Raw genomic sequence first — 12,743 nt, forward strand, 5'->3', positions numbered from 1 at the left:
AAAAGCATATTTTTTAAACGGGATATCCGAGAGAAATCTGGGAATTTTTTTTTCCTTGTCCCCGTATACACCCTGTTTTTATATCTCCGGAAGCAATTGCGGGATACACCTGAAACTTTGCACGCATAGTAACTTAATGATACAAGGTCTTAGACTATAAAATTTTGTTGTCCTATTGCTTTCCAATAGTTTACAAATTGAGGGCAAAGTTGACAGCTTTTCTGAAAACGCCAGAAATGTCTATTTTTGGCACAATTTTACAGAAAAGAATCGTCTGCAAACTCTTTATAAACCATTTTCATTATAGAGACCATGTTCAAAACCACCTAACAAATATACCTTGCTTTGCAATGGGAGCATTTGAGGCCCCAAAAAAGAATGACAAGGTGGAGGCACTTTGAAAATGGACCAGTAGTCTACTGGTACTCAAATTAAGTCTGCCAACTTTTCTTATGTTCTACTCTTGTTTAGTACTCGCTGGGGAAGGCAATATCAAAAGTTCCGATGACCGGGAAGAGAGATAAAGTCCAAATAAATACAAGAGCTTAAAAAAAAAAAAAAAAAAGAAGAGGCTTTTGTCATAACTCATAGTGACATATTTCAATCTGTTTTTCTGCTATGACTACAGGCTCAAACTGGTTATAAACTTCACAATTTAACTTTGCATTACCAAGGCAGTGGAGATCGCGGTAGTTAAATAGTCACATAACAGCTGCGGCACAAAAAAATGTTGCCGCAACCGTTTTTTGTGAGCTTCCCATTCTTCGACAGACTCGTTGTAAGCCAGAAATGGCAGGGGATAAACGACCGAGGTAATGACAGGCAAAACGGGAGGTGCGAGGGGCGTAGAGACGTACCCGAACTGCCAAAACAGAGGCAAGTGTTTGCATTGCCCGGATTCGATTGTGCTGTGCTGTTTCGAACACCTCCTGCTGTTGACTGAGATGCTGCAACACACTGATGAATCGGCCGACATAGAAACTCACCGGCACCACTGTCAGATGTCGTATATGCAAATGGAGGACCAACTAGAGACTGAAAACCACACAGAGAACGATCCCACACCTGTCGTCACTTCTGTTATAACTCGGACATACAACACAACTGAGAATGTTAGTAAAACTTCATCATACTGTGGCAGGTACACCTATCACCATAACACACACCAAATGCAACAAGATAAGCAGTAATAATGTGATAGCTGAGTGTGAGTGTGAGCGTAGAGCAGCAGCGTTTCAGCAAGCACTTGCCCGTGGACGGCTCTGTCTGAAGGTCACAGTATTATTCTTTCACAGCACACGCTCGCAAATGACAACACACAGCTAATGTGTGTGACTTTCAAGTGCATTACTTCACTGCCCTACTGATTTACCATGTAGATGAAATTGTGTAGATCTGTTTTTTTTGTTGCTGTTGTTGTTGTTGTCTTCATTCTGAAGACTGGTTTGATGCAGCTGTCCTTGCTACTCTATCCTGTGCAAGCCTCTTCATCTCTGAGTAACAACTCCAACCTACATCCCTCTAAATCTGCATACTGTATTCATCTCTTGGTCTGCCTCTATGATTTTTGCCCCACAAGCTTCCCTCCACTACTAAATTGGTGATCTCTCAACGTCTCAGAATCTATTCTACCAACCGATGCCAATTACCTCCTCATTAGTTATGTGATCTACCCATCTAATCTTCAGCATTCTTCTGTAGCACCACATTTCAAAAGCTTCTATTCTCTTCTTGTCTAAGCTATTTATCGTCCATGTTTCACTTCCGTATATGGCTACACTCCAAACAAATACTTTCAGAAAGGACTTCCTGACACTTAAATCTATACTCATTGTTAACACACAAAAAAAAAGCTTTCGTTGCCATCGCCAGTCTGCATTTTATATCCTCCGTACTTTGACCATTGTCAGTTATTTTGCTTCCTAAATAGCAAAACTCATTTACTACTTTTAAGTGTCTAACTTCCTAATCTAATTCCATCAGGATAACCTGATTTGTTTCAACTACATTCCAAGTAGAGTTATGTATCTTTAATTGAACTGATATACATGTGATTGGTTTCACAGATACATACTAATGGTGGGATGAGTATTCCGTAACTGCTCATGTACGTTCTATGAATAATGGCTATGAATTAAAGTGCAGCCTTAAGAAGTCTGTAATGTTTCAGATAGTAAAAAGCATCTTGTATGCTTTATACAAAGGAGAATATTTTTCTAATTTTTGAAGCTGAGATAAAAACCCCTGGAGAACATTGCTGTGCTTATTTTGGTGCTACTTTATTGGCCATTCACTTTTTTGTGTGTTTTCTGAATTTAACATCTCTGTGTATTTTATCAAATTCAATGAAAACTGATAATGAGTAAATAGTGGGTGGACCTCACTTAGTTAATTAATTAATTTTGTACATGTAGATTCACCATAGGTGCCAAGCGACATATTTTGTCATTTTGGTGTATACTTTTCACATAAAGAGCTCCTGATGTTCCTAAAGAACAGATATGTGCACGTGTGTACCTAGACCAGTTTTGTGCATAACACAACTCCCATATCGGCATTTTGTGTGTCTGTCGCTGAGAGCGTGATATAGTATAACTGACAGATATGTCCTGTTTGGACTCGGACAGTCGTCGTATCCTCTTGTTCCTTGAATTCTCCTGTTCTGAACACAGTTTTAAAAATACATTGCCAAAATTTGCCACAGAAAGGAGGTAAAGCTCGAACAGTGTGCCCGTGTGTTCTGTTTCAGTCGCATACGCCCAGATCGATTGGCACGACTTCGTGGTTGTCGAGACAGTGGATTATCAGCCCTTCGAGGTCGGTAACTTCCCTCCGCCTACGACGCCAGACGAGGTGGGGGCACGCGTTTTGATGCAGGTGAGAATATTGAGCTTTATGAAGTCCTCAACACATTTGATGTTTGTGCTGCTCTATTATATGTGGTTTGTGGACGGCGTATTTGTCTTCTAGCTGTGAGTTGAGTCTGTTGTATTGTACTTTTAAAATAAGAGGGTAATTCAGGAGGTTTGGCATAATAAATTTGAGAAATATGTTTTATGTACATAACCTTCTTCGTGTGCAAGCATTTTATCATAAATGTCCATGAGCATTAGAATTCCCATGTTGTAGTTGACGGCAGGCTGTCTGTGAAGTTATCTCTTCACAGCGTTCTTTGCCTTGATACTGCTTTCTATTTGTTCTTCTCTCAATTCCTCAAATTGTCTGTGACAACCGACAGACGTCCAGGTGAACGAATCGGGCATTTGGGGATGGGACCCTGTGGTAACGGGAAGGAAGTTGGGGGGGTGGCACAGTGACCGACCGGGATGTCGCGTAAGTCGGGTCGGTGACAGAAAAGCACTTCGGTATTGGTCGGGAGGATCTCGGATAGGATGTTGACAATTTTAAGTCGTGACGACAGATAATCTGAGCCCCGGCAAAGGACTCTGTGTGGCTGCTCCAGTCTGTGGTGATATCAGTGACAGCGAGCGCACTCGTCCGCAGCCAGTTATCGGGGTCGGTGGCAGGATTAGCAGCGTGTGAGCATGTGGTGAGAGAAATCTGTTTTCAGACCAATTTTAGGGGATAGTGCTTCACAGTGAGAGCCTCAGTGGCACCTTCGTCATATCAGGAGGGGGCCTTTTCGTCACTGCACACGAGTTGTCCACAGGTGACAGCTGTACGGGAGGGATTCTTCCTGCTCGCGTTACAAGCGTATTAATCGTGCCTCTTTTCTGGCTCGGGTGGTGGTTTGACAGTTTGTGCAAGTATCAGTCCGTGTGTGTCGCTTTTCGATACACGCTGTGTCCCAGGTTTTCGCCATTGCTTGTGACCAGCACATCTGGAAATGGCATGGAGGCTGTTCAAGTGTCTTAGGACGTCACCGATTTGTTCTTCACCATGGCTCCACACAACGAAAGTATCATCAACGTACTTGTACCACACCTTAGGTTTGCAAGTCGCCAAGTCCAGTGCCTGTGCTTCGAAATGTTCCATGAAGAAGTTGGCCACCACTGGACTAAGAGGACTAGCCAAGGCAACGCCTTCCAGCTGTTCGTAGGAATTGCCTTTCCACCGAAGATTATGAGCATAAGATCAGAGACCTATTAGATCTGACGACTTACCGAAAACTAAGTGCAGATCCGACGCAGCGTATCACACGGAGTACGAATCGGTTAATCAAGGCGTCTTCTCTGCTGGCCGACATACAGAGAAACCTGCACAACACAGAAGCCCTACCACTTCGGCTGTATGGATTACCTAAGATCCATAATAACAACATTCCACTAAGACCAATTGTTAGCGCACCTGGCTCACCGACGTATAAACTGGCAAAACACTTCGCCTCTCTGCTCCAGCCGCACATGGGAAGACTGACACATACATTAAGGACTCAGGACATTTCATTTAGAAGTTGAAACTGAAACTTCCACCAAACGACATACTGGTCAGCTTTGATGTTGTTTCTTTGTTCACAAGAGTGCCACTCAGTGACACTCTGGAGCACATCGGTTCCATTTTCCCGAAAGACATCACAAAGCTCTTCCGTGCATGTCTCACCGTGAGCTATTTCACGTGGAATGGCAATTTCTGCGAACAGCTGGAAGGCATTGCCGTGGGTAGTCCTCTTAGTCCAGTGGTGGCCAACTTTTTCATGGAACATTTCGAAGCACGGACACTGGACTTGGCGACTTGCAAAACCTAAGGCGTGGTACAGGTACGTCGATGATACTTTCGTTGTGTGGAGCCGCGTTGAAGAACAGCTTGGTGACTTCCTAAGACACTTGAACAGCCTCCATGTCTCCATAAAATTTACCACGGAAGTAGAAAAGGACAAAAAACTGCCATTTGTAGATGTGCCGGTCAGAAGGGATGGCGAAAACATGGGACACAGCGTGTATCGAAAAGCGACACACATGGACCGATACTTGCACAAACTGTCAAACCACCACCCGAGCCAGAAAAGAGGCACAATTAGTACGCTTATAACTCAAGCAGGAAGAATATGTGAGCCACAGCACCTCAAATGCGAAATGCAACACCTGGAAAGTGTTCCGAGGAGCAATGGGTACTCCACAAATTATATTAGAAGTGTAACAGAGCCAAACACTCGGCGAAGTAAGGAATCGGAAAAAGAAATGTCGGGTACGGCCTTTCTGCCATACATTCCCATAGTGATGCGCAGAATCGGCCGTATATTACCCAAACACAAACACAGTGTAAAGATGATTTTCAAACCGACAAGGAAGATCAAAGAGTGTCTTCGATCGGCAAAGGTAAAAAGGGACCTACTTGCAATGTCAGGAATATACCGTATACCGTGCACATGCAGAAAAGCTTATGTCGGAATGACTGGACGATCAATCGACACCAGGATCAAAGAACATACACGACATTGCGGGTTGGGAGAGGTGGAGAAATCGGCCGTGGCAGAGCACGCACTGAGTGAGACCGACTACGTAATAAAATTCGCCGACACGTAAGTTCTGACTGTAAAAAAGCACTATCGCATCCGCTTGTTCAGAGAAGCTGTAGAAATACAAAAACATGCTAACAGCTTCAACAAGAAACAGGAAAACCTTAAGGTAAACGGATCCTGGCTTCCCGTACTGCAGCGAACGACCGTCACAGGTAGCAAGAATGGGACTGCACCGGAATTTACTGCAGAGAAGCACTCAGACGTTGGCGCGCCAGGTACATATAGTCTGCGGACGCGAGCTCGGCTCCAGTTCACCACTGACAATGGAGGGTGAAGCACTGACAATGCCAACCACTCGTGCTGGCGAAACATCAGTAAAATCATTAGATGAACGTCGGCCGAAGAACCCGAGACAGAAGCCAATAGGCAGTTTGTCTTAAAAGTGAGTTCGTTCTAAAACCTGTTACGATGTAGATAAGTAAACTATTGGTGCAGGTATATAATTCGAGGCAATCACAGCTGTTTTGTAGTGAAAGACTTGGAAAAAAGTATGTGTCCCATTTTTATTCTTTTCAAAAATCAGTGAGCACCTAGTGTCAGTTTTAGAAGCATATCTTTTGAAGCCATTTATTGCAGTTTCCTCAGTATCGATCATAGTGGAAAGTCAGAAGCTGAGAGAAATTACTTAGTGAGACAAACAGTAGTGTCACAAGACCAGAAGGAAACAGATACCACCATTTATGCGAACAATTCATTATCTATGAGATAACACTTTTGCAGATATGAAACTGAAATATGTACTCTTCTAGCATTGGACACTGCTGCTACAGTACATGTCTAATATTATGAGAAAGATCTACATTAAATAAATTCAAAAGGAAATCGTTACTGGAGTACAATTTTGCACTCACTCGTGTACAAGCTCCAGATTCGAGACACTCTTTGTTGTCAAGGGATGAAATTAAGGTTCTGGGTTTTCTAATTCATAGGAAGTAGACTCTTTACTTATTTTCTTTGTTTCATTCATCCTGTTTAGCTATTTTAAGTCACGTTATATCACGGTTTACTCCATTTCTGTTTTTTGTTAGAAAACTTCACAAAGATAGTTATTTTTGTACTAAAGAGAACTCTTATGTATGTACAACTTTTTTTATTACAACCACAGTTTACACGTACAAATACGGGACACAATAACCACACATACTGCACACATTGATGTCTGTCGCACACAGTTACCTTCACGGCATCTGCCCGGGAACTGGTAGAGACGGACCTTCGTTCCTGTTTAGCTCGAAACTGGTTTTCGTCAAAAAGACGAATTTTTCTCAGGTCCCGGTATTTGCTTACTCCATCCTACTTAGCTGCTAGGGGTACTCTGTTCCTCGTATATGTGCCGGGACAGTCTGTGCCGACAGATCGGGTCACTCCATTTGTTGTACGGTCGCGGGTGTGTCCAGAACTGGTAGTTCCTTTCTGTCGGGACTCTTAGTTGACCGGTCTTACTGTATAGCTTGTGTATAACTGGCAGTCACGTCCACGCTGCTTCCCCACTACAACTCGTCTCTGAAGTGGAGGGTCGTGTGGCTAGCCGGCATTGGTCCTGCACTGGCGGCAGCAGCCAGTGTGCTCGCTTAAGGCATGACTAATATTTTGTATCTCTCTCTCTCTCTTTCTCTCTCTCTCTCTCTCTCTCTCTCTCTCTCTCTCTCACACACACACACACACACACACACACACAAATACAAATTGCTTAGACATTTCCCTACATCCTAGATCGTAACTCACTCACAGTTGGTTTGAAGTGGTGCATGTCCCTTTCTTCCTTGCCATTAGTCTGGGTTTCGGATTTAAGAACCGAAAGTTAGAATGTGGAAGTTGCATTGTGACACTTTCTTTTATAAGCAATAGTGCTGTAAATATGTTCATGTAAAATTTAGCTTGTTCTGTGCAAAATTCTTTTTTTTTTTTTTTTTTTTTTTGCAGCCCGGGTTTATTTCCCTCAAAGTATTTGTCAATTTCTAACTGTGTACAAATTCTAAAAGAAAAGAAAAAAAATCACGCACAACTCACTTTCCTCTGTTTCAGGAACGTATCGAGGAAGGTGAAGATATGGAGATGCAGATCGAAAGTGAGGGAGAGGGCGAAGGAGAGGACGGCAAGCGAGACGATGATGACGACGACGAGGATGATGACGAGCGGGAGTCCGAAGAGGAGGAGCAGACGGAGCGCGAGCGTGACCGTGAGCGAGGCCGCGAGCGTGAGCGGCAGCGCGAGGATGACGACTCGGAAGCGAAGGAGGCCAAGGATGACACCCAGGTGCTGTGCGCGGTAGTACAGGGTGCTCAAAAAGTCTCTCCGTAGTGTCGTATGATTGTTCTCCTGCCTGGGTTACTTCCCTTCACATGGACTCTCCCAACATTCCACTGTTTCATTTAAGTGTAAGCAGTATCGTTGGTGTGTGTCGTTAAGTGTTGACATGAACATTTAAGTTAAGTTCCTTTGTTTCATTTTTGTCACTGTTAAAATGCTAACCATTGAAGAATGTGTGTTTTTAGTCGAACAAGTGTTCAAAGCTGGCAGTAAATACACAATTTCAGGTCGTCAAACATTTAATTCAGTTTTTCCCAGAGACAACACTCCCACATCGCGATACTGCGCGAGATTTGATTAACAAATTTCAAAGTACAAGTTCAGTGACAGATGCACCGAGAAGTGGTCGTCCTAGTATTTTATCTGAGGATAAACTACTCCGTGTTTCCGATAAAATTTCTAAGAGTCCGAACAAGTCAGTAAGAAAACTCGCGCATACAGCTCGCTTTTCAGTGTCACTGCTTGCTGATGTTTTTGGTGATCGCATAATTTCACAGGGACTTTGTTCTCCACGATCGCCTGACCTAACGCCACCTGACTTTTTCTTCTGGGGTGCAGCGTCCAAAACCCATCGATAAATTGAAAACTGGATTATCAACTTTCGCTGCTTCTGTTACAGAAGAAATGTTACAGCTTGTGTTTGGAAACATGATTAGATGAATTGAATTGTGTATTCAACAACGGGGGGGACACTTTCAACATTTAATGTGAAAATTTGTAAGTAAAAATGAATATTCAATAAATTAATATTTTGTATTTCACCGAGTTTCATTTTGGTACGTTCTCTGTGGCATATGGCACGTGTGGCTAACAATTGTACGGCACTGCCGAGAGACTTTTTGAACACCCCATATATGAAATAATTGTACATGCTTCATTTTTCAGGTTTTTCATAAAATGTGCATATTTGTGGTCCGTGTCAGACTGTACTGGTAAGCAGCATTATCATGTTCAATTTCGTTTAAGTATTTGTACTAGTTACTTTTACATCCTACGGACCCGTGGCATTTCAGCTTCAGATTTTGATAACTGCTCGTGTTCCGATACAGAAATGTTCCCCGGTAGCGGAACTGTCGTTAATGTCGATAACGATTCGTGGTCGTACCCCACGTTTTGTCCTCCTTGTCGGGAGTCGTGACACTGTGGCTGTGGTCGTGTGTGCTACAATTGTGTTAAATGCAGATTTGAATTACGGTGTAAATTGTCAAGCAGTGTTTCTGAAGATTAAATTTGAGAAATAGTATTACTGGTTATTCGGAAGGTCTCATTCGATAACATTTCGCATCTGGAATTGCAGGTGCGAGACATGGAGGAGGACTCGAGCGACGAGGAGGAGAGTGCGACTCCGGCGCCGCAGAAGAAGCCTCCACCGCCGCCTCCTTCGATGCCGCCTCCCGCTCCTGGCAAGGAGCCCGTGCAGCAGCCACCCCCACTGCCACCCATTCCGGACAAGGTCATCGTCAAGAAGGGCTACGATCCCAAGCAAGGTAGTATTGTGACGTGTTTGCTACATCTGTCAGGTCCTTTGTCTCTGAGTTTGTTTACGGCTTTGTGCTGTTCTGTCATACGATCCTTTACTGATATTGACAATATTTAAAAGTTTTTGTTACAAATTCTCACTTCAGTTATTTTAGGTGATACAGTTGCCACGAGGTTTAACGAGGTGTTTTATGTGGAACTTGTCTTATGTGATGTATTTTCTGTAAAATATTTCCGTACCGCTTCACCTAAATGAACGAAAAGGAAATCAAATGTAATTCCGTATTTGGTGCTGAAATATGGCATCCCGGCTGAGACAAAAGTTGAAAATATGGTCACTATTTTTTATTCACTTAAATTTGCCATATTTCATGACAGTACCTTTTCCGTTAGACGTTTGCAAAGCGATATTAGTCTTGGCTTCAGTTGTCTGAGTATGATTCCACAATGCATCTTTGTCGGCTGCAGAAAAGACGTGGTTCAACGTGTTTGCCTCATTTTGGTGTTTCAAATACCATTTCTTCAAATGTAAATCTCTTTTTATAGTTAATACAAAAAAAATAGTAACATAATTCAAAATTATTTATGACGGCGACCTTCACATTGTTCTTCCGTCAACACACACCAAGAGTTCACTGCCGACTGACTATAGTCGAAGACGACTCCAGCGTCAAAGATATTTTACACAACACACAAGCTCCCACTTGTAATCAGTCTCTTTGCTATTCTTCGATACATTTTCTAATAGTAATCAATATGCTTTCACTCTCAAAAACAGAAGTAAATTAACATATAATAAGACAAATTATAATAAATTCTGACAAAAAATATAAGAAAACATTTACAATTCGGTATCGACAAATACGGTAAAAAAAATAACATCTCCCAGATCCATTACAGTGCTCATCCTGTTTTGAGTGCCAATGTCCCTTCATTTATAGCTAATGTCCAGCTCAGGTTTCCCTTTTTCCTAAATGCTCGTGTGTGAGTGGGACGAAGGAAAAACTATTTTGAAATATGTTTATCTCGGTTAATTTGCGAGAAATAAAGCACATCAGTGTAAAAGAAAATTTTACATGAATAATGGGAACTGTTGCTAAGGTCTTCAGATGAGACATCCCAATCGTTAAGGTCAAACAGTGGAAACTTCGTGTCGGAGTGTAACGATATAAGGAAAAGATAGTTTGCTACTCACCATAAAGATGACACATTGAGTTGCAAACAGGCACAATGAAAAGACTGTTACACATTTAGCTTTCAGCCAAAGCCTACTTCAAAAAACACACACACGTTCATTCACAGAAGCAAGCACACGTCGTGCATACGTGACAGCCATCTCCAGCAGTCTTTTTCTTTGTGCCTACCTGCAGCTCGAAGTGTGACATTTACGCATTACATTCGAGTATGTCGTTCACCTGCACTGGCATTGAAATGTAGGTATTGTTCCTTACATCACAGTGCACTGTTGTAATTCTCACTTTCATTACATTGTTTTTGGTGTATTACTGCACAGTGTGTTCGCATCAGGTGTTCACGAAATGGAAGGAAGGTGCTACTTTAAAGTGTAAAGCAATTCTTTACGCTGAAAAATTTAACAGGAAGCAGGATGAAGGCTCAGTGTAGCTGAGAGTAACATTCGATTGTGGAAGAAACAGAAATTGGCATCAGTTGCATTTACTGCTACGAGAAAGAAATTCACCGGCCCCCGTAAAGGAAGACGTCGTGATCTCGAAGTAAAAGTTTTGGAATTTGTCCGTGAAAGGATGAAGAATGGGCAGCCTGTGTATAGTGACACCATAAGAAATGAAGCAAAATAAGTGGCTGCAGTTTTTGATGCAGCGAGGCAACAGTTTGAGACTTAACGGTGGGTAGGGGGATCGCTTTATGAAATGGGTGGGCTTATCCCTGACCCGTCTGAGGAGACTATTAATGACGACATTAGTGAATAATGTTGTGTAAGGCCTGTAATGTACAGTGCTTTTGTTCACACGTATTGTAGGTTGATTGATTGATTGATTTTTATTGTTGTAGAGACCTCAGAGATCATCTAAGGCATTACAAAAGTCAATATTACATAGTGGCTGCAGTTTTTGATGCAGCGAGGCAACAGTTTGAGACACAAATTATTACAAAAACAAGAAAAATGTTACACAAATAATTATGGTACCTTCACACAAAAAAAAAAAACAGAGAAACTTCTGGTACAAATTGATATTGCATAGTAAATTTAGCCAATTACAGACTTACTCATATATAGAAGCATATAAAAACTGATCACAAAGTGTAGTCATACCATATTCTTTGCCTCCCTTAAAAATTCATCAGTTTCATAAATGCTGAGCTCAAGAAGAAATTTTTTTTTTTTTTTTTTTAATTGGAAGATCCCTGATATGTTGGGGTATGGCATTAAAAATTTTTATGGACTTGTATAAGAAGCACTTTTGTGTTTTTTTGTAGTTACATCAGAAAGAAACTAGGTCCTGCTTGTTTCTTGTGTTATAATTATGTCGCATGTCATACTGCTGATATCTCGGATAGTTTTCCTTAATATGCATTACACACTGTAGTATAAATATTGACGGCAGGGTCATAATCTGTAATTTTTTAAAGCTTGGCCTACAGTGAGTTCTGGGTGCCAAGCTACATATCAGTCTTATTTCATTCTTTTGTAGTTTGAAGACATTAGCTGCCTTGCTTTGATGTCCCCACAGTATTGTACCATAGGAAATGTGACTGTGTATTAAAGCAAAGTAAACCACTTCAAGTACTGGCACGTTTAGACAAAGACGCAGCTTCCTTAGAGCAAATATTCCTTTGCTAATGCTTCTTCCCACTTTTTCTATATGGCTAGGATACTCGAGCTAGACATTATTTTTTAAAAAGGACTGTGTCATTAACAGTGGGTCACTTAAAAATTGTTGTTGTTATGGTAGTTCATATATATATCCATTGTACTGTAAAATAAATTTAGTGTACCAGTGATGAACCAACAAACTCTACTTTTATGATTTTAATTTTTTAAAATTCAGGTTCACATTACATTTGATGGTTCGAGAATGAAACTCGGACTGTACATAGTATCTTCCCTTCTAAAGGAGCATTTGAAGATGGAGGGCATTTGGAACTTCTGATTTTGCTTCACTACTGTCAGTTTCAATTCCTGTGACGTCTATGTGTGGCCGGATACTAACTTTGGTGTTGCTACTAGCTTTTCTTCTTCTACTCCTACTCCTACTTCATGCGTTACACCCTCTGTAGGACCACGGGTAGCCCCTTCGTGGACTGCATTTTCCTCTTCTTCTCCCAGAACCACTTCATTCTCTCGCTTTTTCTCTCCTGATCTTTTTCTGAGATTTCGGTGTCCTTTTCTCCTGTCGCTTCCACTGGTGCCACTCTAATCTTTTCCTGTATTCTTCACGGTCGTCCATCTCCAGCATATCGGTTGGCATATATTTGTTCCTCCGATTTTCCTTTC

At 41.8% G+C, this 12,743-nt stretch overlaps 1 protein-coding gene across 2 annotated transcripts in view; it reads left to right on the plus strand.

Annotated features, from left to right (window-relative positions):
* The window catches only part of LOC126428466 (splicing factor 3A subunit 1), a 96,549-nt gene that overhangs the window by 31,840 nt on the left and 51,966 nt on the right, over positions 1–12,743 (plus strand). For both annotated transcript variants that reach the window (XM_050090399.1, XM_050090400.1), the window contains exons 6-8: positions 2,750–2,877; positions 7,505–7,735; positions 9,087–9,276. In XM_050090399.1, the coding sequence (XP_049946356.1) occupies positions 2,750–2,877; positions 7,505–7,735; positions 9,087–9,276 (549 nt within the window). The remainder of the gene's footprint in view (positions 1–2,749; positions 2,878–7,504; positions 7,736–9,086; positions 9,277–12,743) is intronic.

The sequence above is a fragment of the Schistocerca serialis genome, chromosome 12, assembly GCF_023864345.2.
Source record: "Schistocerca serialis cubense isolate TAMUIC-IGC-003099 chromosome 12, iqSchSeri2.2, whole genome shotgun sequence".
NCBI lineage: Eukaryota > Metazoa > Arthropoda > Insecta > Orthoptera > Acrididae > Schistocerca > Schistocerca serialis.